This window comes from Trichoderma atroviride, chromosome 5 (genome assembly GCF_020647795.1).
Source record: "Trichoderma atroviride chromosome 5, complete sequence".
Taxonomy (NCBI): domain Eukaryota; kingdom Fungi; phylum Ascomycota; class Sordariomycetes; order Hypocreales; family Hypocreaceae; genus Trichoderma; species Trichoderma atroviride.
This window is the reverse complement of record NC_089404.1, coordinates 2,985,212-3,008,977: the sequence shown is the minus strand read 5'-3', so window position 1 is coordinate 3,008,977 and position 23,766 is coordinate 2,985,212. Positions and strand designations below refer to the sequence as shown.

Here is a 23,766-nt window from a genome sequence, read left to right as displayed (position 1 = left end):
CTCGCAGTAAACGCTGTTTATTGTTCAATGGCCAAAGTAAACTGTCAACTTACGCGACTGCAAAAGATGAGTTTGTAGATGTCAGCGGCATCACCTTTGCTTATAGGCGGCTTGGACTTACGGAGGGAATTCTCCTGATTCTGATCATGCATTTCAGGTGAGTATCTACATATGAGCATAGTTTATCTCTTTTTTTTTACGTTTCAACTCATCAAAGGGGTACAATGGATCATTAGGATCCAGCACTTATTAACTCGCTAGCGGCAAAGCGGCCAGTTATACTTATTGGTCATGCAGGCTCTGGAAGATCCAAGGGACATTTCCCCCAACGGCTCAAAATGGTCAATTCTTGATCAATGTCATAAAAAAGCTAGGCCTGAAGCAGGTAGACGTTAGGGAATTCTCTGGAGGTGGATGCACTGCGCAGATGGTTGCTCTTAACGCCCCCACCCTTGCTCGTCGTCTAATTCTTGCAGCTACCACGCCTAGGAGTATTTAAATAGGTGCTGCCGAGCCACTGCAGAAGCTTTAGACTGCTATCACGCAAGAAGAACACAGGCATGCATTTGTTTCTACGTATCTTTACCGCTTCTACGATTGCCAGGCCGCGGACTTGAGCGTTGGGAGCGAACAACTACAAGTCGTCAAAATCGTTGCGATTACGCAAGTGTAGAGTCTGCGAGTAAGCAAGGTCTTGCATCCTTCAAGTTGATGGATCCAAACAACGCGAATGAGAGGTCACAGAATCGGCTCGAAGAGTTGCAGATACCAATTCTTATTGCAACTGGTAATTCGTTCTTCGACACTTGTCAGATTATGACTACTAACAAGCCATGGGCTGCATGACGCTATATTGCCGACCGAAAACAGCATAATTATGTGGAAAAGGATGAATAATGCCAATGCCGAGCTTCACATTCCCCGATGCAAGACACGGGTCTCTAGTAGCATGCTGAGGGCACTTTAGACTTTATTATTCCGTAGCCCACAAATTGCGTATGAGTAATCGATGGTTAATGAATGTTATATTCGATCCAAACAGAACGGTGATGGAATTAATCATGCACTCGTCAGGTATAAGTGGCTAGAGGCTATAAAACCAGCTTGGCCCTCCGCCACACTCAGTCGGCTATATAGAACATACCTATACATAATCAAGGAATCACTGCAGTTGGTTCCTCTCAATCATCAGCCATAATATGAAACTCTTACTTGCCGCTGCTTCGAAAGTTGGCACAAGTGGAAGATCTTCAAGCTTGAGCCCATAAGAGACTTTCTTTTATACCGTACTACGCTTGAGGTGGAGGGCCAAGGAGGTTTCACAGGTAATGATACGCCTCCCGCCATTAGAATGACGATATTGGATCCCTTCAGGCAAGCAAATGACAATTTTTCCAGAAAACTGCTCTGCGCAAATCTTCTCCGCGGAAGTACTTTCGGGCACCACCATGAATCTGACAGTACATGTATCAAAAGCAAATGCTTTGTCAAGAGCGGGGTTAGCATTACGATATCACAATGGATATTTATACTTGTTTTGCTATATCTTAATATATAAGGAGATTGCTAGTCTGATTCTAAACCACATTGTGTGCAATTTCCAGTTAGCGCTCTATTAAAGTCGCCAGTAGAAAACGATGTCTCGGCGCGTAGCAATCTACCGCGCGGCATGAGTCAGCGTGGGCGCTTGATAGTCATCAAGTCGAGGCTGTAATAAGAAAGCACTTGCACCTCAGTTTCTCTCTGGTATATCACTATTCTTTCAAATTCGTATCTATTCACATTGAATCGGTTTCATCGACATGGTAAGGAGTCCTGCTCACTGAGTGCGATTGGTTTATCATACCATAATCTGTAGTACTACAGGCCATAATTGCCAACTGTCTTGCTAATACTTCTGCTTCTGAGTAGTCTAACGGCAGTATTACAAATTGGAAATCTTTTTCCGATGAAAAGGGCAATTTCAAGCGTCCTCGAGCTGTCCTTCGTAACAGTATCTCCAACAAACCCGGATCAAAATTCCCCGCAGAACGAAATAGATATCATCTCTATATCAGCTATGCTTGCCCTTGGGTATACAGTCGCATCACCGCTCCTAATTCAACATCAAGCTTATATAAAATAGGCACATAGGATCCTGATAGCCCGGAAACTCAAAGGCTTGGAAGACATCATCCCATTCACGTGTGTGCACTGGCTTCTAAAAGACGGCGGTATAGAACGGCCCTAAAGTGTACCACCTTTATGCGCAGCTAACACATTTATAGGATGGCGGTTTGTAACTGCCGGAGATGATGATGTCGAAGGAGAAAATGCAGTTCCTGACCCTCTGCATGAAGGATTCACTCATCTACGACAAATCTATTACGAGACCGACGCTGACTATCAAGCCCGGTTCAGCGTACCCGTCTTGTATGACAAGATCCAAAAGACAATTGTAAACAACGAAAGCAGTGAAATCCTTCGCATGTTTGGCACAGAGGTTAGTTGGCTCATACTATAAGCATCTAGCATACATGACTCTAATTATCAGGTATTAGTTTAACGACATAATTGACCCAAAATATCGCGACGTATCATTATACCCTGAGGCACTGCAGAGCCAGATTGATGAGGTTCATGAGTGGCATTATGACAGCATTAACAACGGCGTTTACAAATGCGGCATTGCCAGCACTCAAGAAGCATATGAGCGTGTTGTAACAGAGCTTTTTGAAGCTCTTGATAAGGTTGAAAGCCATCTCGCATCGGCTGGTGGGCCTTACTGGTTTGGACAGAGCCTTACCGAGGTCGATATTCGGCTGTAAGCTGCTCTTAGAACCGTATTTACTTTTTATTTTTCTTACTGAGCGACACTAATACCATGATGCAGATATGTCACAGCCATCCGTTTCGATGTACGTTTCTTTTTTCTTCACTAAAACCCACTTCCAGCATTTTATTCCTTATTTCAGCCGCTCCTTCAGAATAGATCTAGACTACAAACTTGGCAGATTTTGATCAAGATTACTAACTGCTATACAGCCGGTATATGTTCAGCATTTTAAATGCAACATTCGAGATATCCGATCTGGCTACCCACATATTCACAAGTGGTTGCGAAACCTATACTGGAACATCCCAGCGTTCAAGGAGACTACGAACTTCCATCATATCAAAAACCATTATACCAAAAGCCATACTCCTATCAATCCTTTGGCAATCACGCCTGTTGGCCCGCTTCCGCATATCCTGCCTTTGGACAAGGAGGTGGCTGCTGTGGAAGCAGCTGCACAATTGTGAGCACCCTAGGGGTATGAATTACATCGTATTCTACGATTTATCAAACGGTCATTGTCCAGGATGGGGTTGGCAGTTACACCTTGTATCTATTTGGAGTAAAGAGAATACAAAAGATCTATCAATCGCGGCAGGAAGAAATACAAAAGTTCTTGCCAGAGAATGGCCTGACTGTTTTTGAAGCAGCATAGACCAGCCCCATGATAAATTGGACAGAATCTTATTACCGCATTTTCTAGTAAGCATTAGATGACTGTAGAACACAAGACGGCGTAGGATTTTGGTGCGACATATCTACATTAATATTCCGAATTTGAGGTGGGTGTAATTCCGATAGTGTGCGCTTCGTCAAAGGAAGGCAATAAGCCTTAGGTCTTTTTGAAAAAGAAAATCTTCTGTCCAGAATTGCTACATCTGGGGCGAATCGCAAAGACAAGATACAAAGATTTCTTGCTGATGCAATATTGCCTATAATTGTGAATGGCGTTTAAAGGGGTTAGTTAGAGGATAGTAGCAATACTATTTTAGTTATCCCAGATATATATTTGATTGAGAATATTATGCTCTATGTAAAGAATATTGTACCTGCCAAGTCTGTACATCATTCGCACTATTCACAATAGATTGCATGCTTTCCTAATCAATTCGGAATTAACCCTAATTCACCGTTTGCCGGTGGGAGAGAATTAAGCAGGAAGGCAGGCATACGTAAGACAAGGGGAAGGAAAATGATCGAGTGTGCACATTAGGACGGATGTAAACGGAAAGGATTTTGTAACGTTAACTAGTCATTTAAACATATTTCAACCGCAGCTTCAACAATCCTTTATACCGTTAAGCCAAAGAGGGCAAACCCTTGGACCAGAAATCATTATTATAACAATTACTATAACGAAACCAACTACTTATCAGGAATCTAACCTATTGTAAAGGATCCCGGTCGTAACGGCAGAGTATGCGTATAAGAGATATTTTCTTGTCAATTATTTACACACACCCTTGGTGCTCGTACCGCTCGTACGATTTGGCCCACCTGTCAAATCTGCGTGTCAGAAAGCTGGGTCCGCCGTTAGGCGCTTACTACCGTTACACAGTCAGATTCATGCGCAAAAGAAGCATAATACGACTTTCACATAGGGGTTTATACCCGAGACGCCTAAGAAACAGAGGCTGGTAATTTTAGTTAGTACTAACTAGAATACGATTGCAAAGGAAGATGGGAGGATCTTGGTGGTAAATGCAAATGGTTTTCAGCTGAATGTCAATTATAGCTTCGCAGAGAATGCATTTGAGAGTGGGGAATTCCGCATATCCCAGAACTAGGTGGTAATGGAATCTCTATAGTTTAAGAATGGGTATTATGAGACTTCGCTGTGTTTACCTCTTTTGTCCAGCGAAAAAGGCAATACATAATCATTGTCTCAGGCCCACAAGAAGAAAATGAAGGAAAGAAACCCTCCGATGGCACCAAAGCCCACTTCCGTACCTGAATTGATCTACCGATTATCGTGTCACTTTTTTCCTTCTTCTTATGTTCTTGCTGCCTTGCATGTCGCCATAACAATGGCCACTTCATCCCAGATGAGATGTTGCCGAGATAAGATTTTAGATGCCCGTCTTACGTAGCAATCGGCGTTCCGCTGCCAAGTGCCGGGCGGCCTAAGACGCGGCACAACGTCAAACCTCCGCTGACTGGCGAGCTTTCCGTATTTCCGTACAGGGCATGTGAATAATCGTGTGGATATGAGAATTTTTGACGAGGATTCGGTCTTGGCTGGGCATATGATGGTCCTATGAGCACCATTCTGGTAACCGAAATGCGGTCAATGCCAACAATTGCATATAGAGTAGATCCTGCATGTGGAGATGGGCCTCACCGTCAATAATCTCTGTGAAAAGTGGCATGCAAAGCCGTACCTTTTACACGTATACATATATATTCGACAATAAACGCAGATTTTGGAATACAAGACTTTCTACAAATCTTTATATTTGAAAGTCAAAATGCCTTCTCTGAGTAACCTTCGACTTAGTCCTATTAATCTAGCAAGAGATTGGGATCCGTTATTCAGAACTTTTTGGAAATCATGGAGCATCCCGAGACAGGCGGCAATGGTGGCGACATTTCCTCATATAGGCGAAGGAGGACCTGAAGAGGCCGAATCGTTTGAAGTCAAGAAAGCCCAGTATCTCGCCGCCGCGAAGAGCAGTCCTGGACAGATGTGGTACAAAGTTGTTGATGAAGAGCAACCGCTTTTGCCCATCGTTGGTGGCATCTGCATAACACACTGGAAAGAGGAGCAACAGCCAAGGCATATGCCAGATGAGCCCCATGAGGGATTCGAGCCGGGCTCGCAGATTCGTAAGATGTCTGAGCAGTTTTACGGACAGCTTCATGACTGGCACAGCCAAATAATGCGGCCACGAGAGCATGTTTGTGAGTCACCCAGTCGCGTCATCAATTAATACTCTCTCCTGAAGAGTAACTAATCCCCTGAGATAATAGATGGCCACGCGATGTGGATACTTCCAGAATATCGTCAGCTTCGTGCTGCACCAATGTTGATGAAGGTGATAACAGACCTGTGTGACGAGCATGACATTGAAGGATACGGTGAATTCGTGCAAATGAGCTACGGTTTGGGGGTCAAGACTGGTTTTGAACTCGTCACTAAAAGGTTTTTGAAGATGAATATCGAGAATCCGACTGAGGATTCTCAAGCGATGATTAAGGATTTTCTGTCGGAGCCAATACATTTGATGGTGAGACCCAAGAGGAGTGACTTGAAGAGTGGCCGTCGACCTACCTTTGGAGGATTGAAGGAGTCGAAACTATAGGGAGAACATGGGGAGGTAATCAAGGGCAAGTGGGATATGTATGAGTCTCTCACGGCTTAACCCAAAGACTTGTAGAGCAAGGGAATATGAGTTTCATGAACATGGATACTAAGCATCAATCTTCAGATATTGGGGATTGTATACGACTCGAATACTTGATTCGGCAGCCATGCGCTCGCTCGCTTTCAGTCTGGAGGAATAAGAGGCGTTTCGCTCATTGAGTTTAAGACACATCGTCCAATCATCAACATTGGAGAGTGCAGCTAAATGAATTGCGGTACTCATTACACTGGATCTTTAACCAGAATAATATACAAAAAAAGAAAGTTATTCCTCATTAGCATCAAAAGAGTAAATATTTGGATACGTGCATCTCATTAAAAAGGCACACTAACATTGGAGCTCTTGATATAGCTTCATTCAAAGTGTGTAGCTTTTGGTATGGGTGGGGTCGGAAGCGGGTTTAGTTACACCCGTCCCCGCCAATTTTTTTCTCGTCTTTTATCCAGCTTTTCTTTGCGAGCTTCAAAGTTTTCTTTTCTATCCATCCTTTCAAACTTCTTTTTTCCTTTGTCCAATTTGGCAGACCAGGTCGCTTTCGATGCGCCTGATGCAAGATCCAATCGACAACTAGCACAGCCAGCAGCAGCAGCGTCTTAATGAGATACTCGTTTTTTAATTTCCTCCTTGACCGAATATCCGTGCCTTTGCGATGTCGTGAAATTCTTACCTTTCCCCTCTCCTCCATGGCACATTCGAAGCTTTCGCGATCTTTCTCCTCAGTGGTCGCCAGAGTCAATATGAAGCCTATATGAACCCTTGCAAAAGGTCATTCTCTGTCGTGTTACAAAGTCTCAGCGTTTGCAATGAAGAACTTTGCGTCAAAATTTCAACGAGATACATATTTTCGCTCCCAAATAAATTTCGTAGTTTCCACTCGCTTGCTGTAATGCTTCGAGCCTCTCTCTCGGGCACCTGGGCTGGGGCTTAGGGCTATCCCTTTTGTTTTATGGACACTGCATGTATGTGCTATTTGTATTTGCTATTGTGGCATCTATGAAGTCTTCTTCTCGTCCGTAGGACTCGTGGCGGCATCCTCCTTGCTCTTCTCCGCACCAGAAGCTGGAACGGGAGCCTCCTTTTGCTTCGTGCCCTGTGCCAGCCCAAACACGGTGGTAAAGGCGTCGATCAGCAACGAGAGGATGCCCGCGCAGGCGAGCTGCCAGGAGGCGATGCTAACGCTTCCCAAGGGCGCTCGCGGGAAGGAGATGATCCACTCGGCGTAGTAGGGGAACCAGCCGTGCGGCAGCCAGAACATGGGCTGCGTGGCGTACCAGAAGGGGATGATGTATTGCGGCGCGCGGGTGAGGAGGAAGCGCAGGGCTGTCAGGGCCTTGTCGAAGCTGGAGCGGGCCGAGTCGAGTCCTTTTTCTATACGCGCAGACGCAGGGCGGTTAGTCAATCATATCAAATCAAATCAGTTCTGATCGTGGTCGTGATCGGAATTGTCCCGTAGATGCCGCAGCAGGGCGGTCGGGAAAGACGAGCGTGTTGTCTCGGATCTTGCCGAGGGATGGGATGTGCAAGGACGGAACAGCTACGTACTGGATGCCTCGAGCTGCTCGAGCAGCTTGTCGTGCTTGCGCCTCAGCTTTGCCCACTTTGCAAACTCGTCCTGGCTGCTTGTGGTGTTCATCTCTCGGCGGGCGGCGAGATACTCGGCCTGTAGTTTTCGCTGCTCGGCGGCGGCGTTGGAGGTCGGCACGGGGAGGTAGTTGATGAGCGTCCATAGCTGTAGAGAATGCTGTTAGCACAAGAAACTCAAAAGCCGGAGGGGCAGTTCAACGAGACGTACCAGGTCGTTGATCTTTGCTGCGCCGACTGCGTTGATGAGCTTGACCGCGGCCTCGACGAGAAAGACGATGATCATGAGGTGCGCCATCTTGGCGGAGGAATGCTAGTAGCTCGTGGAAGGAGAAGAGAAAATCCCGCTTCCCTCTCAGCGTTTGTGTATCGTGATGCTGTTGCTAACGACGGACAGGTGACTCGCGCAGGAGCTTTGCCAGCTGGACACATGCAAAGCGACGACGTATGTCATAACCCCGACAGATTGCATGTGGGCTGTCCAGTCGTCTTCCGCCCAGCTCCCAGCCCGCCGCCATTCGCTCCACCATATGCGCTTACCCTGCACTAAACCTTGAAAGCGAGCAGAATCCCACGAGAATCAACGGCAGACCTTGTTGCGCTCAGATGTCGAGGGCGCTGGACGATGATGTCAAGAAGGCAATCCGGCATGGCGACCATGAGACGATTTTCACAAGAATCGTGGATGCGCTGTCGCAGCGGCATGCAGAGCTGCTGGAGATTGAATTGCTAGGGAGGAGCCACATGGCGGATGCAGACACGATATTGCTGCAAGATGGGCCAGCTATAGCGGTGCCCAAGCTGCGACTGGTGCAGGCATTCATTTTTGCCCGGGCGCTGCTATCTAAGAAGGAGGATATGTTGAGAGCTACAGCCGTGATGCTGCTAATGGACCCCGAGCATCTCACTGCCGCCAACACGCGCAAGAGGATACTCCAGGACGGCATCACCTCGGGCACGGACGTTGAGACAAGAATACGGGATGAGCTATACTTTGTCGATAGCCTTCTTACGAGCCGTCTCCATCGACACACCAAATCGCCTACCTTGTGGGGGCATCGCCAATGGCTGATGCAGCGATTACGGGAGCATGGCCTAAAGATAGATGCCACCAGCATCATGACAACAGTCATCTCGGTAGCCGCCGAGCGACACCCACGCAACTACTACGCCTGGCAGCACGCTCGCTACCTCACAGACGCCGTCTCCGAAACAGCCGCCTCGCGGGAGGGAGGCAGAGACAAGGACAAGGACGACGACGACGACCTCGCGGGGATGCTGGAAGCCGCCAAGAGCTGGGCCCTCCGTCACCACGACGACGTCTCCGGGTGGGCATTCCTCATGTTCTTCCTGGACCGGCACCCGCAATATGCTGGACCGGTGGTTAGCGAGACGACGAGGCTGGCGGCGTCATTTCACTGGCGGAATGAGTCTGTGTGGTATTTTCTGAGGAACATGGCGGCGAGGGCCTGGTGCGACGGGGATTGGCGAGAAGGGGTCGAGGCGACGAGGCTGGCGTTGCTGGGCGGCGCGGAAAGGGGTTCTGATGGAGAGAGGGTCTTGGAGCAGGCGGCGAGTTGGATTCGGGCATATACTGCGTGAGCGATGGAAGATTGCATCTCTTTGTTTCTTTCATTTCCTGTGGCTCATGCTTTCTTCAGTCATATCTCTCTCGGTCTTTGCTTGAGCGACACATCATTTCAGGGGAAGAAATATTTACATGTGTGCACGACGACGACTACTACCGAGTGTAGTACTAGAAGCGTGGCTGTGGGCAGTGGCACAATATCGCGTGCAACAACGGGCATGGAGTTTAATAAGATACACTGCGCTAAATGCCGGGGTTGCGCAAGGCACGTCGATCTCTGTTCATCTCCTTCAACGTTACATAACGTTCTCTTGGCCGGATCTGGGAGTCGAGGACATGGGTGGGATTCAGGTATGCCGGAAAATGAAGAGTGACCCCGGCCGCATTCCAGAAAGGGGAGGATGCTATTCGGTCACAGGGCGGGCATATACATGGGGTTACGAAATGCGAAACTCTTTGAGATGCGTTGATTTATGTAATTATTAGCAGAAAAATATTGACAATTCATAGGGACAAATGGTCGGATGATGAATAAGTGAGTGTGGCGATGGCGAGATGACGATGATTGCCGGTGAGCCGCATTTCTCCAACTCCCGAATTGACGACTGGATAAGAAAAGAAGCGAGAATGGAAGCGGGGGAACATGATGCACATGGGTTTCTATCGACAAGTGCTAAAAAAAGCATTAAGCTATAGGAACACGGAGATGAGATAGATAGAGACGAACTCGGCCAGTAAACGAGATTACATACAGCCTAAGCGAGAGGGAGCTTTGATGTTGTAAAGCCTCCGGTTAACATCCACTTTACCAGAATAAATCTTCTTCTCGAGTACATGTCAACTATCGTAATTCGATTCTCGCTTCAGATGCATGATGAGATGCATCGCAATTCGACCAACAGCATCCAATGTCGCCTCGACTTAACGCCGTAGCGCGCGCGGACGCACACGCTGGCTGGCCATCGGGCCGTATGAGATGAAATCGTGCCTGGCTCGGTGATCGGCAGTATCACTGCCCCTACAGAGCGTCCATGCTGCTGTCATCACAAACAACTAACACCGTCACGGCAGCTCGCATCGACAGCATCAGGAGCAGGTACAAGCATCACATGTACCTCTTGGATATGTATCCAGGCAACGCGAGCAGCTGGTGGCTGGAGAAGACGCAGAGAGGCGTTTCGACGTGTATGGCCACGATTAGCAACGTCGGTCGAAAGGACGCATGGCATGATGTCTACAGCCATTACATCGATGCACGATCCAATAACCATTCTTTCTTTCTTTTCTCTGCTGCAGCTGTCTCAGCTCAAGGGATCGCGGCTAGCTTGAGGCGCCGTTGCATGACACTTTTTGATAACATGCATGCAGCTCACACACACTCTCACACATGCATGCGCCAGCACGTGTACTCGCAGCGATTGACTCAATTGAAGTGAAATGACGATGGCCCGGTGCAGAGCCCGATCGAGGGGCGCATTGATCTCTCGGCTCGTTTGGGCCAAGGCTGCGCTGAAGAGGCGCTGAAGTGTAGCGGCCCGCTCGGCTATGGCTCGCCCTGCGGATGCGCCCTAAACATTTGAGAGCGCCAGAAACTAAAAGCCGATGTGGCGCGGCTGCAGCGGTTCAGAAAGGCAAGGCCAATGTCGAAATTGGCTTTGCATTGTTGAAACGAAACAAAACAAAAGACATTCAAGCGTCGAAGCCAAAGAAGGCCCCATCATATGCTTCGCCTTGCGTCAAGCGTCTTGGCCAGGAGTTTACTTTTCCAATGCTTTTGCTGGTGAGTTTTCAATTTGATGTCCGTATCCAAATGAGGATACGAGTACGGACTGGAAGCATCCAGCAGTTGAACCAATTACTGGCTCTCGGAATGACCAGTCACAAACACTTTTCTGACCAAAGTTGTCTTGTGTGTCGCACCATGAAGGAGCGAGTTGAAAGCCCGAAGACTAACACGTCACTGCTGCGATGAAGAGAAATACGCTGCGAGTTGTTAACCCATGCAACTCACATCGTAATACCATCTCCATGTACTTATCCACGCCAGCTCCAGTTCGCAGATTGCTCGCATTGCTAGTTGAAGACCGGGGTTTAGGGGCCAATTAGCTAGCTGCGTGGTCATCCTTGCATCAAAGTGTCTCGGGCTGGCTGTGTTGTTTTTACTTGCATGTCGTCTCTTGCAGCTTAGCGAGCCGGGCTGGTATGCGGACCATGGCGAGCCCTGGAACGTTTAGCTCTATCAAGGCCTATACTACTCTAGATATGAGCACAATTGCGTGTAAATGTAAATATTGATGCTGATACAGCACACCGAGCAATCTGAAAGCCCAACAAGTCTAAAGCCAGCTAAAGAACATATGGAGTAGTACTACCTGACTCGGTCCCTCTGTTTACTTGCAATTCTAGCTCTGCCTCGACGCTCGATCTGGTATGGATTGCGCATGTAATGTCCATCATCCAGCCCGCAGAAATAGGACTTGAGAAGATAAAAATTAATCGCTCAAAAAACGCCAGAAACACAAAAGAAAAAAAGGATGCAGGCGATGCAGATTAGCGAAAAGCCGGTTCGAAACATGGCTTTAACACGCAGCAGATGACCAGCTCAACTCTGCGACCTGCGCATCAGGCCGCCCAGCCTCGTGTCGACTCATGTCGAGATCAACGAGCTTGATATCATCCACTGCAGCAAGACCCAAAACGATGGTACCGACGCTGCATGTGTCAGCAATTCCAGCCTGCAGCTGACTCGCCATGGTGCGTTTTTTTTCCCCGCGCCCATCCACCAGACCAGCAGCGCAGCATCGGTGCTCCAGGCCTCACGGCCCGCTAATGCCCGCTAAGCCCGCTGTAGCTGCCCGCTAGACCGTCTAGTACTTGAACCGGGCCAGGGCCCCTCCCGGAGCAAGGAAAAAAGAGGTTTCATTAATTTCGACGCGCATCTCGCTTCTGCAACCAAGCCCTCCTTTCGCGCTTCTCCACTGAAAATCGCCGATATACTGCACTGCGGTGCTGCAGGCCATTGATCTTAGCTGCGAAGCTCCATAATATATGCACGACTCCGCGCTCAATTTGGCTGCGGTCTCTGCCTTTTGCCATCCTCTTTCTCGCCTCCTCTCTCTATCCTTATCTCTTCCTTTTTCCTCTCTCTCTCCTCCCCGTACCATAGACTTGCCAGTTTTCTTTGGTCACCTGTCATATTTATTCCATTTTTTAATATTCTTACTCTACTGCCCTTAATATTTCCCACCCATCGTCCATCATTAATATTAGCGCATCTTTTTGTTTTTGCTTGTTTCGGCATCTGCATCACTCTCTTTTTACCAGCTTCCTTTTCCGACTTTCCTTGTCTGCCTACTAGCGATCGATTCGATTCGTTCTGCTGCACCACCTGTTTCTCTCTGCAACTGATTTGCTCTTGTTCTTCCCACTGTCGTGTTTCCGTCCCATCTTTTCCATCTCCGTTTTAATCTGGCAATGTTATATGCGTAATATCTAATCACCTAATTACTTCCCCGTCGAGTATTGCAGCTGCTGTGATTCGTTCAACATGCGCTCCAATACCGTCTTGCTGGCCCCGCTGGCCCTTTTTGCTTCGGGTGCGCTGGCTTTCTATCCGTATACACCACCATGGCTGAAGGAGATTGAGGAGAAACATGCCGGTGAGGCGAGGAGGAGTGTAGAGGACGGTGTGACGTTTGATATCAAGCGAAGAGCGTCAAGACGGGTAAGTTTGGTTGAGACTGCACATCATGTACCCATATTCCGTCGTCTGTGCTGACCATCATGCTCTTCAAGGCTCCCGTATCACAAGAACAAAAGGCTGCATGGCAAGCCGCTCTACTCTCTCACAAATACGGCAGCGGCGACGATGCTTCCAGCTCGAATACGGACTCCAACATCGCCAAGCGAGACAACCAGTTCAACATCATGCAGGCCGCGGATCCCAACGCGCCAGACACTGCCGGCCTCGACCAAGACGGCACCGACTACTCGTACTTTGTCCAGGCAGAACTTGGCTCGCAGAAGACCAAGATGTACATGTTGCTCGATACCGGTGCCGGTTCCAGCTGGGTGATGGGTACGGGCTGCACATCTCCGGCCTGCGCTTTGCACGATTCCTTTGGGCCCAGCGACTCGAGCTCCCTCAAAACCAGCTCGCAAACCTTCAACATTGCCTATGGATCTGGAGCTGTCAGCGGTTCATTGGTCAACGACACCATCAGCGTGGCGGGTATGAGCTTGACGTATCAGTTCGGTCTGGCCTCCAACACGTCTTCCGACTTTGTCCACTTTGCCTTTGACGGCATCCTCGGCATGTCCATGAACAGCGGCGCAAACGAAAACTTCCTCTCCGCGCTGGAAGGCGCCGGCTTGCTCGACAAGAGCATCTTTTCCGTTGCGCTGAGCCGAGCTTCCGATGGTAACAACGACGGCGAAGTCACCTTTGGTTCCACCAACCCGTCAAGATATACCGGCGCCATCACTTACACCAGCATTCCCGACGGCACCGATTGGTCTATTCCTTTGGACGACATGTCTTATAACGGGAAGAAGGGGAACGTCGGTGGTATCAATGCCTACATCGACACCGGCACCTCCTACATCTTTGGCCCTTCCAAGAACGTCAAGGCCCTGCATGCCGTCATTGACGGAGCCCAGAGCTCGGATGGCGTCACCTGGACTGTTCCCTGCGACACCACAACTCCCCTGGTCGCTACCTTTTCTGGCGTCGACTTTGCCATCTCTCCCAAGGACTGGATCTCCCCCAAGGACAGCACTGGAAAGTGCACAAGCAATGTCTACGGCTACGAGGTTGTCCAAGGCTCCTGGCTCTTTGGCGATACGTTCCTGAAGAATGTCTATGCCGTCTTTGACAAGGATCAGAAGCGAATTGGTTAGTGACCCCTTTTATCTGTCTATAAATAACCTGTGGAACTTTAATACTAACATGATTCAGGATTTGCCAAGCGTTCCACCACCGGCACCGGGAACAAGAGTATTGCCACCGCCACGGATGCAAGTGCTGCTTCTGCTACTGGAGCGGCCACGGGCACCTCGACGTTTGAGCCACCATCCCCAACCGCCATAGGCCTCAGTAGCCAAGAGACATCAGGAGCTCAGCCTACCCAAACAAAAGCTAGCTCTTCAGCTTCCTCATTCCTCCGGACTGGCAGCCCAACCATTGCTCTGTGTATATTGCCGTTTCTTGTACTGCTGGTATGAAATATTACCACGCTCAGTCGTTATCTATTTTACTTTATAATTTGAAACTCCGAGATCTCTCGCCCTGGGCACCATCCATGGAAAACGGCTCGCCAGAAATAGCGCGGTCGTACCGGTCTTTACAACGCCTGCATAAATGATTGACGCCCATGTTTGGGCATTCCGCAATGAACGCGCCACTTCCAGCTATTAAAATAGCTAAAAGATCACTCGTTTGAGCCTTGTTGGACGCAGGATGTAAAAATCCCATGCTAGTCCGGCTTGAGAAGGCTTTTGATTCTATACACATATTCGAGCGTAAATCTACTACATCGGTCGATACGAAGATACGACCTTGGCATCGTGTTTCAGGTCCGTGAGGCTGTGTCTCATTACCTTGGCATATCCTACAGTTACTTGGCTTTTTTAACTTATGCGTGTTGGTTGCCAGTGTTTGTTTGTGCACTGTTTGCTGATTTAGCATTCCATCCCATAGCGGAGCGTACTACTGCAAGAGACGTGTTGGCGCAAGGGTTATTGTTTGTTATACATCACATAGCCATGTTTGGAAGCTTTGAGCATGAAGCGAAGCCTGTCATTTACGAAAGCACAATAGTGCAAAGTACAATAAATGAGTTTAATTTCAATTTGAAGCCGTCCGTCTAACGAACGACCAACAGCAGCTGTGATGCCGCATACACGTACTGTGATCCATGCATTCTAGAATAATTTCCGTGTATATGATCATGTTATTAGGCTGCTAAACACCGCCTTTAACACATCTAGCCCCAGCTATGAAGATATCTGTCATTTAGTTCGGTGGCCCGCCCACATAAACCGTCAAAGTATCTGGATTCCCGGAAGAAACCAGCCCCGAAACATCCTCATGTCCATTGGGATTGACATCATCGTAGGAAAATGCATAGCCTCTCCCATCTACTTGCAGCTCATGCACGATGCGACTATAATGATTTGTTGGGCTGACTGAGTAATGATACGACGAGTTCAGCCTGGGCTGCACGTCTCCCCCCCGAATGAGCAGCGTTGACCGGACAAATGCAGCGCAAAGACGGGGAATTACAGCGACGTGGACGGGATTATCGCCCTCTTGGAGGCCGAACGGGCCGCTGTTGCAGCCCCAGATGTCGGAAGCTGTGGGCTTAGCATAGCCACGATTGTCCTCGGCGCAGTATAGAGTGTCGTTTGTGACTTGGCATTCGACTTGGCCGAGCGGTGTCTGCGTGTCGATGGCGAGAGTGTGAGACGAGTAATACTCCCATACCGTATCGACGTAGTCTTGCCAGTAGTCTTCAAAATCAGCTGCGTAGACGCGCTGGTAGTAATTCGGCGAGAGCACCCGCACTGGATCGCCAGTCTTGCCGACGACGCACATTGCGAGCCAGAGATAGCCGTCGTTGGCGGTCTGTTTGAACAAGCCCTCGCAGAGATCGTAGACGGCGTTTGCCCTGAGGCCTCGTGTGATTTGGGGCGTGCCGCCGTCTTTTGTGGAGAGCATCATGCTGAGGATGAGGCCGACAAAGTCGACGTAGCTGATGTTTGCGTAGAGTGCGCCGTTTCTGAGAAACGTGAGCTCGATGAAGCCCCAGTTGAGGGAGGCGCTTGGGTCGTGGAGGTTGTTGACCGAGGGCTGGACGAGGCCGTCGCCGGCGCCGAGGTTGATGGTGAAGAACTTGAGATTGCCTTCGGAGAAGTAGACTCGACCTGAGGTGAGGGATGTGGTGATGTTGAGGGTGAGGGATTGGCCTTTTGGAGGGAGGGGGATGGCGAGCTTGTCTTTGATCTCGATGGGGGAGGAGGAGTTATTGGAGCGGGGGTGGATGAGGGTGCCGTTTGAGGTAATGAAGACGATGGCGCCGTTGGAGTCGAGGCCTTGGATGTAGGCGTTGATGGGCCCGCCGTTGTAGTTGTTGTAGAGTTTGAGGGATAGATTGTGTGTGCTGATGGTGTCGTTCCAGCTATGGGGCTTTGCTTTGGGTATGCGGTAGTGGTGAGTGCTGTTGAGGGTGTTGAAGCTTGTGACGATTACATCTTTGATGCTGCCTGGTTGGGCGATGGTGGAACCTCTCTTGTTGACGGTGGGGGCGTTGAGGCGGAGAGAGGATGCAATGCTTATGAATGCGCTGAGAAGGATTGGGTGATGCATGTTGAGATGCATGATGAGATGGAATGGTGAGTTAGGATGCCATGTGTGAAGATGCTATGGTGATGAGCAATGCTTTGAGATTGAACGGGGAATGGGCAGACATTTCTGCATGATGTCGACCCGGGCCTGGCTGCATTTCTGTCCATTTGCATCTCTTCGATTTGTATCTCTGATTGGTCTGATATCTTAAACTCAATGGCCACGCTTAGAGGTAGGAACAGTGTCATGCTCCGCACATTGTTGCCCAAGGTTTCATGCAAGAGAGATGTATACCCATTCTGTGTCTGAATTCGGATCGTTTGCAGGCGAGTTTTGCCAGGTTGCGCTGCTATGTCGTGGGTGGAGGTCCGAACAGAAGGCTTAGACGTACCTGAGCTAAATGTATCTGGGACTTAGCACATGTAGCGTTTTGTCTCCTTGCCATTCCGGAGTAGCAAAGTTTCAGTTAGGGGCATAGAAGATATAAATAAAAGGTGTCTGGCATATGTAACGATCTCTGACACTACTGATTGACAGCTGTCCTGGCACATATTAGTAAGTTTATGCATTCTTAAAGAACAGACGACTGTCATTTAGCAGTAAGCATAACGATAACCTCTCTTCCTAGGCGACTCGACGGATACTCGCGTTAGTATGGACTAAAAACGCCTTGTCGTATCTAGTGCTGCTCTAACTTTTTCTGTACAATGTCGGAGTCAGGGCTGAACATGTGATTCGATGATATAATTAGAGACCGGGTATGGCGATGTGGCTAAGTGGCTGATGGGGCCGCCCACAAGGGTTGCTGGGAACATTCTAGATGAGCAACATGATGGACTTCAATGTCTCAAGAGTGACAGCATAGTCGACATGGTACAAGTTGAGACTTCGCGGTGGCGTACTATTGAACATTGCTCAATACGCGAACGGTCAAGTGGATGAAGAGGTTAAAAGTTAAAGTATATTAACGATATATATCATGTTTCATTTTGCATGTGCTAATATGGAGGGGAGTGGATGAATTATGGCCAAGTCCAAATGATAATGCTCTCCTCTTTGGGCCACGATTATTTTTTATGGCAGAGGACCCAGATTATTCGGCACAGGGCGAACTGCAGCCACTGCCTCGTATGCCGCCATGAAACGCAATAATGATACCTCATCGTTTGCCCTAGCTAGAAAACTCAAGCCGAATGGCCGTCCGTTGTATCGCAGCTGTCCGACTGGCGCGGTGGCGATGGGATAGCCTATCATGGAGGTTAATAACATCAATGATGACATACAGGGGCTCTATTTACCTGCTGCAGCGGCGTGTATACAGAGTGAACTATCTCCAGGCGCCACAATAATGTTTAGTCCTTGCGTATCGAAAGCGTCGTTGATGATTTGCTGTCCAACAGGGCGGAATCTGCTCTTCAAGGACTCAATCTTCTCCGGCTTATCGTTGAAAGTGAGAGATTTTTCAAGATCGTTTTGCTCCGTATATGCTATGGTTGTCATGATTAGTGACTAGAAAAAGCCGAGGCCAGCAGAACTCACGGGGGGGCAAAGCTTTCTCGCTATTCTCTCGATTAAATGTAACAATGTCTTCGACGCTCTTGACGGGACATTCGTCAAACGAGTCGATAAATCGGGGCATGCATGCGTTTTTAAATTCCCAAACTACGCCATCGAATCAGTTGACGCCACTATGTACATTATGCGGTGGCCCCGTACTTACATGCGATTGGCATAATGGCGGGCTCTCCATCTACGGTCAAGCCTTCGACGCCTGCAATCTCGGCAGGATACTTCAAGGCACATCCGCTCTTTTTGAGAAGTTCAACGACTGCTTCGTATTCTTCTACCTGGGACAGTAGTTAGTACTACACGCCGTAGATTCGAGATGGCCTCGGCTTACCATTTGCTCTGCCGTTCCTTCGTGCTGGGGACACATTTCCTCACCTATTGTCCACGCGCGAGGATCGAGGAATCCAACAGACAACCCTTCCCAAGTCCCAAACTTGGCAGTATCAAAGGTGCGCTTTAACAAGATCTCAGCCATCAGGCGTACGTCTGCGGCGCTTTTTGCCATTGGCCCCACGCAATCGAAAAACTCTGATAAGGCGTAGACACCGGTTGTATCCAGAGTGCCATGTGTCAGTTTGAGAGCGTATAGGCCGTTGCGAGTCGATGGAGTGACGATGGATCCAATTGTTTCCGTTCCCATTGCGAGTGGGCTGAAGCCTGCGGCTACAGCGACGGCAGAACCGGTGGAAGATCCTCCTGGAGCCTAGTTTGTATGAGCATCATCTATTAGACAGATTAGAGAACCGCATTAGCAGATATACTGACAGAGTGCCCTATTAATTTCTCGTTTTCTTCAATCTCGCCGACGTAGGGTGACAGCGTTTGGCCACCGTGGCTCGACCAACCCGACATGATGGTTGTCATTTTCATGCCGGCGAATTCCTGCCATGGTGTCGTGTTAGCCAGGTAAAAGAATTGCTTAAATAGTATCTCACAGTCATGTTGCCCTTTCCCAAGATAATCAGACCAGCGTCTATGAGCAGCTGCGCGATTGCAGAGTTCTTCGCTCCTTTGGCTCCGACAAAGGCCCATGATCCCAAAGTAGTGCTCATGCCAAGGTCATCAGCAGTTATGAAACTATCCTGCAGCCAAATTAGCCTTTGCCAACATCATACAGGATGCTCATTTATGATTATGCCAACCTTGAGGACAATAGGAATGCCGTGAAAAGCGCTACGGGTTTTGCCATTCTTACGCTCTTCATCCAGTGCTGCAGCGGCGCTCAACACCTTATCTCGGGGCGCAGCGGAAATGAGAGCGTTGAGAAATGGCTCATGGCGATCAATCTGTTCAAAGTAGTGCTGGACAATTTCCACGCTGGTGAGTTTATTTTCTGCTAGGAGGCGCTGCAGATCGACGGCGTTTGTAGTCAAGACGTTGAATGGTGAGCCAGACATTTTGCCAGCCTTTTTCCAAGGATGATAAGAAACGTCAATGGTAAATAAAATGATGTCTCTGTTATGAAGCTCAGAGGGGATTGGGAACCAATATATGTAGGCGTCTCGCTATTTGTATGCCTAGTTAAGCACACGCAGATAACAGTACGCGCGTATCTATTTTATGTTGCCTTAGATGGAATTCGGCTGCCTGAAAAGAGAGTATCCAATTTCACGCCTTTCACGTCTATCTACGAGACAAAAGTTCCTGCGCAATTTCTAGGCAGAATTTAATCGCAGGATTATCTAGGATGCGGGGTTTGATTGCGCCCATTGACGCTATAAAATTAACTGAGAATACAAGTATTGTTATCAGTGACTCTAGCTTGAATGTCATGATGATAAAAGCTATTTAATATCGCCATCGAGGATCAATTCATATATAACATATTAAATTTATGGCCCTACCTCTGTCACATTGGGGATGCTCTTTTCTGGAGACTCATCTCCAGCACGCGCAGCTGGCGGCGTAGAGCTGTCATCTACGCCATTGAGATCAGCTTGTATTGTAACGCCTGCTTCCTGAGAGCCATCTGCAGCAGCTTCTTTTCCTTTCGGCTCACTCTCGACATCGCTTTGCTTCTTCTTCTTCGACCCTCCGAACTCCCATAAATTAGGAAACCAGAACACCAAAAGAGTTCCATATGGAATCACCACCAATGCGCCAATCGCCGCGGCGATTCCGTAGCCCAGAATCTTTGCTCCAAGTACCACGTCCTTGAACATGCCCACCAGAAAAGATGCCAGCACGAGGGCGCCCAGTGTGAACGTGATGCCAGATATCGTTAGCAAGATTACAGGACGTAGTATGGCCTTGTACCAATGGTACTTGAAGAGTCTGCTCTCCAGTTCTTTCATCGAGGAAAATAAAAGCATAACCGTTACCAAAAGTGCAACCCCCCGCCCCAAGGAGAACCACAACGCCGAAGAAATCGTACAGCAGGTCGCCCAAGTCTTTAAAGCGCGACTGCATGCTGAGGACGCCGGCTGATAGGGACAGAGGCAGGAAAATTGTGGCTAACAGCGTTAACATTTGGACGTTGCCCGACTGGTTCATATCCTTGGACAGTCTAAGTAGCTGAAGGTTGTGGTCCAGATCGTCTGACAATCTGCTGAGACGCGTCATGATGTCCTTGCTACAGCCCCGGATCTCAGCACCCAAAACTGTCAGCTCTGTAACATCCTGCCTTGCGCTGTCCTCTAGGGCTAAGACAATGTCAAGTAGCGACTCGGTGGTAGTCGTCAGTTCGGCGCCAAGGCTTGAGAATTGCCTATAGAGATGGGAGTCCGTCATGATGGCCTTGAGATTCCAGCGCCGCAGTTCGACTTCCCGAGAGTCAAACATAAACATGCGAGGAGCGGCATAGTCTGTTGCGAAGCTCTGTAAGAAGTCTGAAAATAGGTTCAGGTTGGCATGGTGGAGTTGGAGTTGAAAGATTTGCTCAAGATTGCGGCTCGTCCTACGCGGGCGGTATATTTCACCAAGTTGTCTAAATTCTGTCAAGAATCGCTTTGTGGGTGCTAAAAGGAGCGAGTTATTTCTGATCTTGGTGGCAACTGATTTCGCGGAATACGTCTCGCATACAATTAATGCTGAAATCGATCAGCCACCTTATAGAAACAGGTCGGGCGCACGAGAAAGATGGCTATCGCATACCTCTTAGTACTCCGTCGTGGTCGCTCTCCAGTTGCAGCCTTCTAACAGTCCGCCTCCAGAGCAAATCTGACTGCCCAGAAATTTCGGCCAATTCCTTCTTCATATATCGAAAGGCTTTCGATACAATGGTTGACTTGGAAAGACCAGAGTCGAAAATATGATATCCTTCTAGTATGCACCAAGGTCTTGGATTGGCGTCCCTCCACTGACGGGTGGCTGCTCGGAATCCGGTGGCGGAGTTTTCCACTATTTCGGGTGGTGATTTGAACTTATTCTTTGGGACGAAACGCCCAACGATACGGTCAATGCCGCGTTGGGACTGTTCCAGGCTTTCGACGCAAATCATATCCTCTGATGATCCCACAGGGTCAATCTGGATCTTGATAACTGAGGATTCGGATTGTACCTCTTCCCGGGAGTCTTGAGGGAAACTGAGGCCCATCAAGGCACGAAAGATGAGAGAATCCATTTTTCCTTTGTTGGTAGAGCAACTCTACCGCGGCCGAGGCATACAGGTATTCTAGGGAAACAAAGAGTCTCAATCGGAGATGACAAGTTGAGGCTGAAAATAAATATTTGCGAGTGGGGTTAGGTTGCGAGAGACTATCATCGTAAAGCAACACCGCGCTCTTACAATATGGGTTATATAGCTTATGCAATAATCCTAGCAGGGACCTTGTATATAGCGTAATGTCAACCCCATATGTCTCATAGCCGCCAGAGAATCAACTAATTATGTATTTGCCGATCGTAGAAAATTACTTAGTTGAGCAGTGCTGAGAAGTGCAAGATAGCCCTGTATATTGGTGGCAATAAATCGGGATTTGCTCTACGTAATAGCTGTAAGCTTCGGGGGCAATAGTATAATCTTTTAATAAATTGACTAGCATTGCCAAGTTTCATAGTTTGTTTATGAAAAGCACGAATATTCTTATCCAAAAGCGAAACTAATAGGCAATGGATGATCTTTTGCAGCCATTGCAAACCTCCCCGCGCCTCTTTCCCTTTTTAGCCTAACTACTAGGTACATAGGTGCAAGGCTACATTGTTGCCTACGGGCTGAACTTTTGACTCAGAGCGAAATATCGAAAACGCAGGTTCTGATATCAGCATTTAAACCTCCGAGGCCTACTTCCATTTTGGACTTACAATGTAAAACTTGCAATCAGTAGAAGCGCAATTATGTCCAGCAAAACAGCTCAAAATGAAGAAGATCCATTCGAGATGTACGATCTCGACTCCGGGCGGAAACTGCTGCACGAGTACAGCGGAATTCCCAACGAAGATGTCAAGAATCATGTTGAGTTAATTGTAAGTTTAAAGTATATATTATCCTCTATTAATACTCATTTAGCTAACGTTTAACAGCAAACAAAGGCTCTACAAGTGGTAAAACAGCCTCATTGCCCCATGCCCCATATCACAAATACTAACCTGTTTTAGCGACCTTATCCATGCATCAGACGGTACCGCTTCTTGGACCTAATCATGAAGACTACGGATGTGTATCTAGAAGTCTTGGATCGAGTAAAAAATGGCGAAAAATTCATGGATTTAGGCTGCTGCTTTGGTCAAGAGATTCGTCAACTTGTCCACGACGGCGCGCCTTCTGTCAATACATACGGCTCCGACCTTTGGGGCGACTTTCTGTCCATCGGCTACGAACTATTTAAAGACAAAGATCGGCTGCAAACTACATTTATAGCGGCTGACGTCTTTGACGATTCTTCTCCACTTGTAGAGCTGGCTGGAAAGATGAACATCATCTACGTTGGGGATTTTTTCCATCTTTTTAGTCTTGAAGAGCAGGAGAAAGCGGCAATGAGAGTCGCTCAGTTACTGGCTGCACAGCCTGGTTCTCTAATCATTGGGAGGCAATCAGGCAGCGAGACTGCGGGGAAATTCTCGCGGGCTGGTGATACAAGCGGGAGGAAGCATTTTCAGCATAATCCTCAGAGCTGGAAAGAGTTGTGGGAACGTATTGGCGAAAAAAATGGAACTGCATGGACGGCTGAAGTGGATTTATGCCCCGAGTTCAAGTTCAAGTCCGTACCGGAAGAGAAGTCGAGCGAGGTTCAGCGTCTGATGAGTGTCAAGGGACTGAGGTATACAATCAGGCGGTTGTAACGCTGCTGTAGCGAGCGTGGCTGTGGTGCATGTTACAGATAATGCCGGTTTTCTCGGTATTGGGTGTACATACATAGTGCTGTCAATGATAAGTTTCATGCCCGCTCTGCAAGTTACAGTAATTTGCTGATTGAGATCGACAACATCAAGAGAATACTGCCTATTTATTCATTAAGGTAATCTTCATCCACTAGTCTTCCGATATTATCGAAGATTAAGCCTACTAGCGATAATCTTTAAAGTCACAAGTAATTTTAAGATCCTCGAGAGTACTTGATGCTTA

General features: G+C 48.3%; 10 protein-coding genes across 10 annotated transcripts; 5 read left to right on the top strand and 5 right to left on the bottom strand.

Moving 5' to 3' along the window:
• Positions 1–1,759: 1,759 nt before the first annotated feature.
• On the top strand, positions 1,760–3,390 carry TrAtP1_010211 (uncharacterized protein). Its single transcript, XM_066114605.1, has 7 exons — positions 1,760–1,805; positions 1,912–2,073; positions 2,126–2,213; positions 2,268–2,482; positions 2,541–2,803; positions 2,873–2,897; positions 3,025–3,390. The coding sequence occupies exons 1-7, from the start codon at positions 1,803–1,805 to the stop codon at positions 3,280–3,282; spliced, it is 1,014 nt and encodes a 337-aa protein (XP_065970701.1). The 5' UTR covers positions 1,760–1,802; the 3' UTR covers positions 3,283–3,390.
• Positions 3,391–5,283: 1,893 nt separating this feature from the next.
• Positions 5,284–6,117, top strand: TrAtP1_010210 (uncharacterized protein; the record flags this gene model as incomplete). The annotated part of the gene is made up of 2 exons (XM_014089564.1): positions 5,284–5,716; positions 5,786–6,117. The coding sequence occupies 2 exons, from the start codon at positions 5,284–5,286 to the stop codon at positions 6,115–6,117; spliced, it is 765 nt and encodes a 254-aa protein (XP_013945039.1).
• Positions 6,118–7,171: 1,054 nt separating this feature from the next.
• Positions 7,172–8,059, bottom strand: TrAtP1_010209 (uncharacterized protein; the record flags this gene model as incomplete). Its single annotated transcript, XM_014089551.1, has 3 exons — positions 7,172–7,548; positions 7,723–7,909; positions 7,973–8,059. The coding sequence occupies 3 exons, from the start codon at positions 8,057–8,059 to the stop codon at positions 7,172–7,174; spliced, it is 651 nt and encodes a 216-aa protein (XP_013945026.1).
• Positions 8,060–8,290: 231 nt separating this feature from the next.
• On the top strand, positions 8,291–11,582 carry TrAtP1_010208 (uncharacterized protein). The gene has a single exon (XM_066114604.1). It carries the CDS (start codon positions 8,368–8,370, stop codon positions 9,361–9,363), a length of 996 nt encoding a protein of 331 aa, XP_065970700.1. The 5' UTR covers positions 8,291–8,367; the 3' UTR covers positions 9,364–11,582.
• Positions 11,583–11,732: 150 nt separating this feature from the next.
• On the bottom strand, positions 11,733–12,434 carry TrAtP1_010207 (uncharacterized protein). Its single transcript, XM_066114603.1, has one exon. It carries the CDS (start codon positions 12,100–12,102, stop codon positions 11,929–11,931), a length of 174 nt encoding a protein of 57 aa, XP_065970699.1. The 5' UTR covers positions 12,103–12,434; the 3' UTR covers positions 11,733–11,928.
• TrAtP1_010206 (uncharacterized protein) lies at positions 12,435–15,198 on the top strand. Its single transcript, XM_014089871.2, has 3 exons — positions 12,435–13,073; positions 13,145–14,243; positions 14,307–15,198. Exons 1-3 carry the CDS (start codon positions 12,897–12,899, stop codon positions 14,570–14,572), a joined length of 1,542 nt encoding a protein of 513 aa, XP_013945346.1. The 5' UTR covers positions 12,435–12,896; the 3' UTR covers positions 14,573–15,198.
• TrAtP1_010205 (uncharacterized protein) lies at positions 15,184–17,332 on the bottom strand. The gene has a single exon (XM_014090021.2). The coding sequence runs from the start codon at positions 16,725–16,727 to the stop codon at positions 15,363–15,365; it is 1,365 nt and encodes a 454-aa protein (XP_013945496.2). The 5' UTR covers positions 16,728–17,332; the 3' UTR covers positions 15,184–15,362.
• A 301-nt stretch (positions 17,333–17,633) lies between these two features.
• TrAtP1_010204 (uncharacterized protein) lies at positions 17,634–19,908 on the bottom strand. Its single transcript, XM_014089607.2, has 8 exons — positions 19,406–19,908; positions 19,199–19,345; positions 19,029–19,145; positions 18,595–18,966; positions 18,415–18,541; positions 18,234–18,356; positions 17,993–18,181; positions 17,634–17,941 (listed from the first exon to the last, which is right to left on the bottom strand). Exons 1-8 carry the CDS (start codon positions 19,658–19,660, stop codon positions 17,769–17,771), a joined length of 1,503 nt encoding a protein of 500 aa, XP_013945082.1. The 5' UTR covers positions 19,661–19,908; the 3' UTR covers positions 17,634–17,768.
• Positions 19,909–19,986: 78 nt separating this feature from the next.
• On the bottom strand, positions 19,987–21,923 carry TrAtP1_010203 (uncharacterized protein). The gene is made up of 2 exons (XM_014089872.2): positions 21,357–21,923; positions 19,987–21,292 (listed from the first exon to the last, which is right to left on the bottom strand). The coding sequence occupies exons 1-2, from the start codon at positions 21,823–21,825 to the stop codon at positions 20,313–20,315; spliced, it is 1,449 nt and encodes a 482-aa protein (XP_013945347.2). The 5' UTR covers positions 21,826–21,923; the 3' UTR covers positions 19,987–20,312.
• Positions 21,924–22,362: 439 nt separating this feature from the next.
• On the top strand, positions 22,363–23,696 carry TrAtP1_010202 (uncharacterized protein). Its single transcript, XM_014089873.2, has 3 exons — positions 22,363–22,667; positions 22,725–22,745; positions 22,800–23,696. The coding sequence occupies exons 1-3, from the start codon at positions 22,539–22,541 to the stop codon at positions 23,481–23,483; spliced, it is 834 nt and encodes a 277-aa protein (XP_013945348.1). The 5' UTR covers positions 22,363–22,538; the 3' UTR covers positions 23,484–23,696.
• The last annotated feature ends 70 nt before the right edge of the window (positions 23,697–23,766 follow it).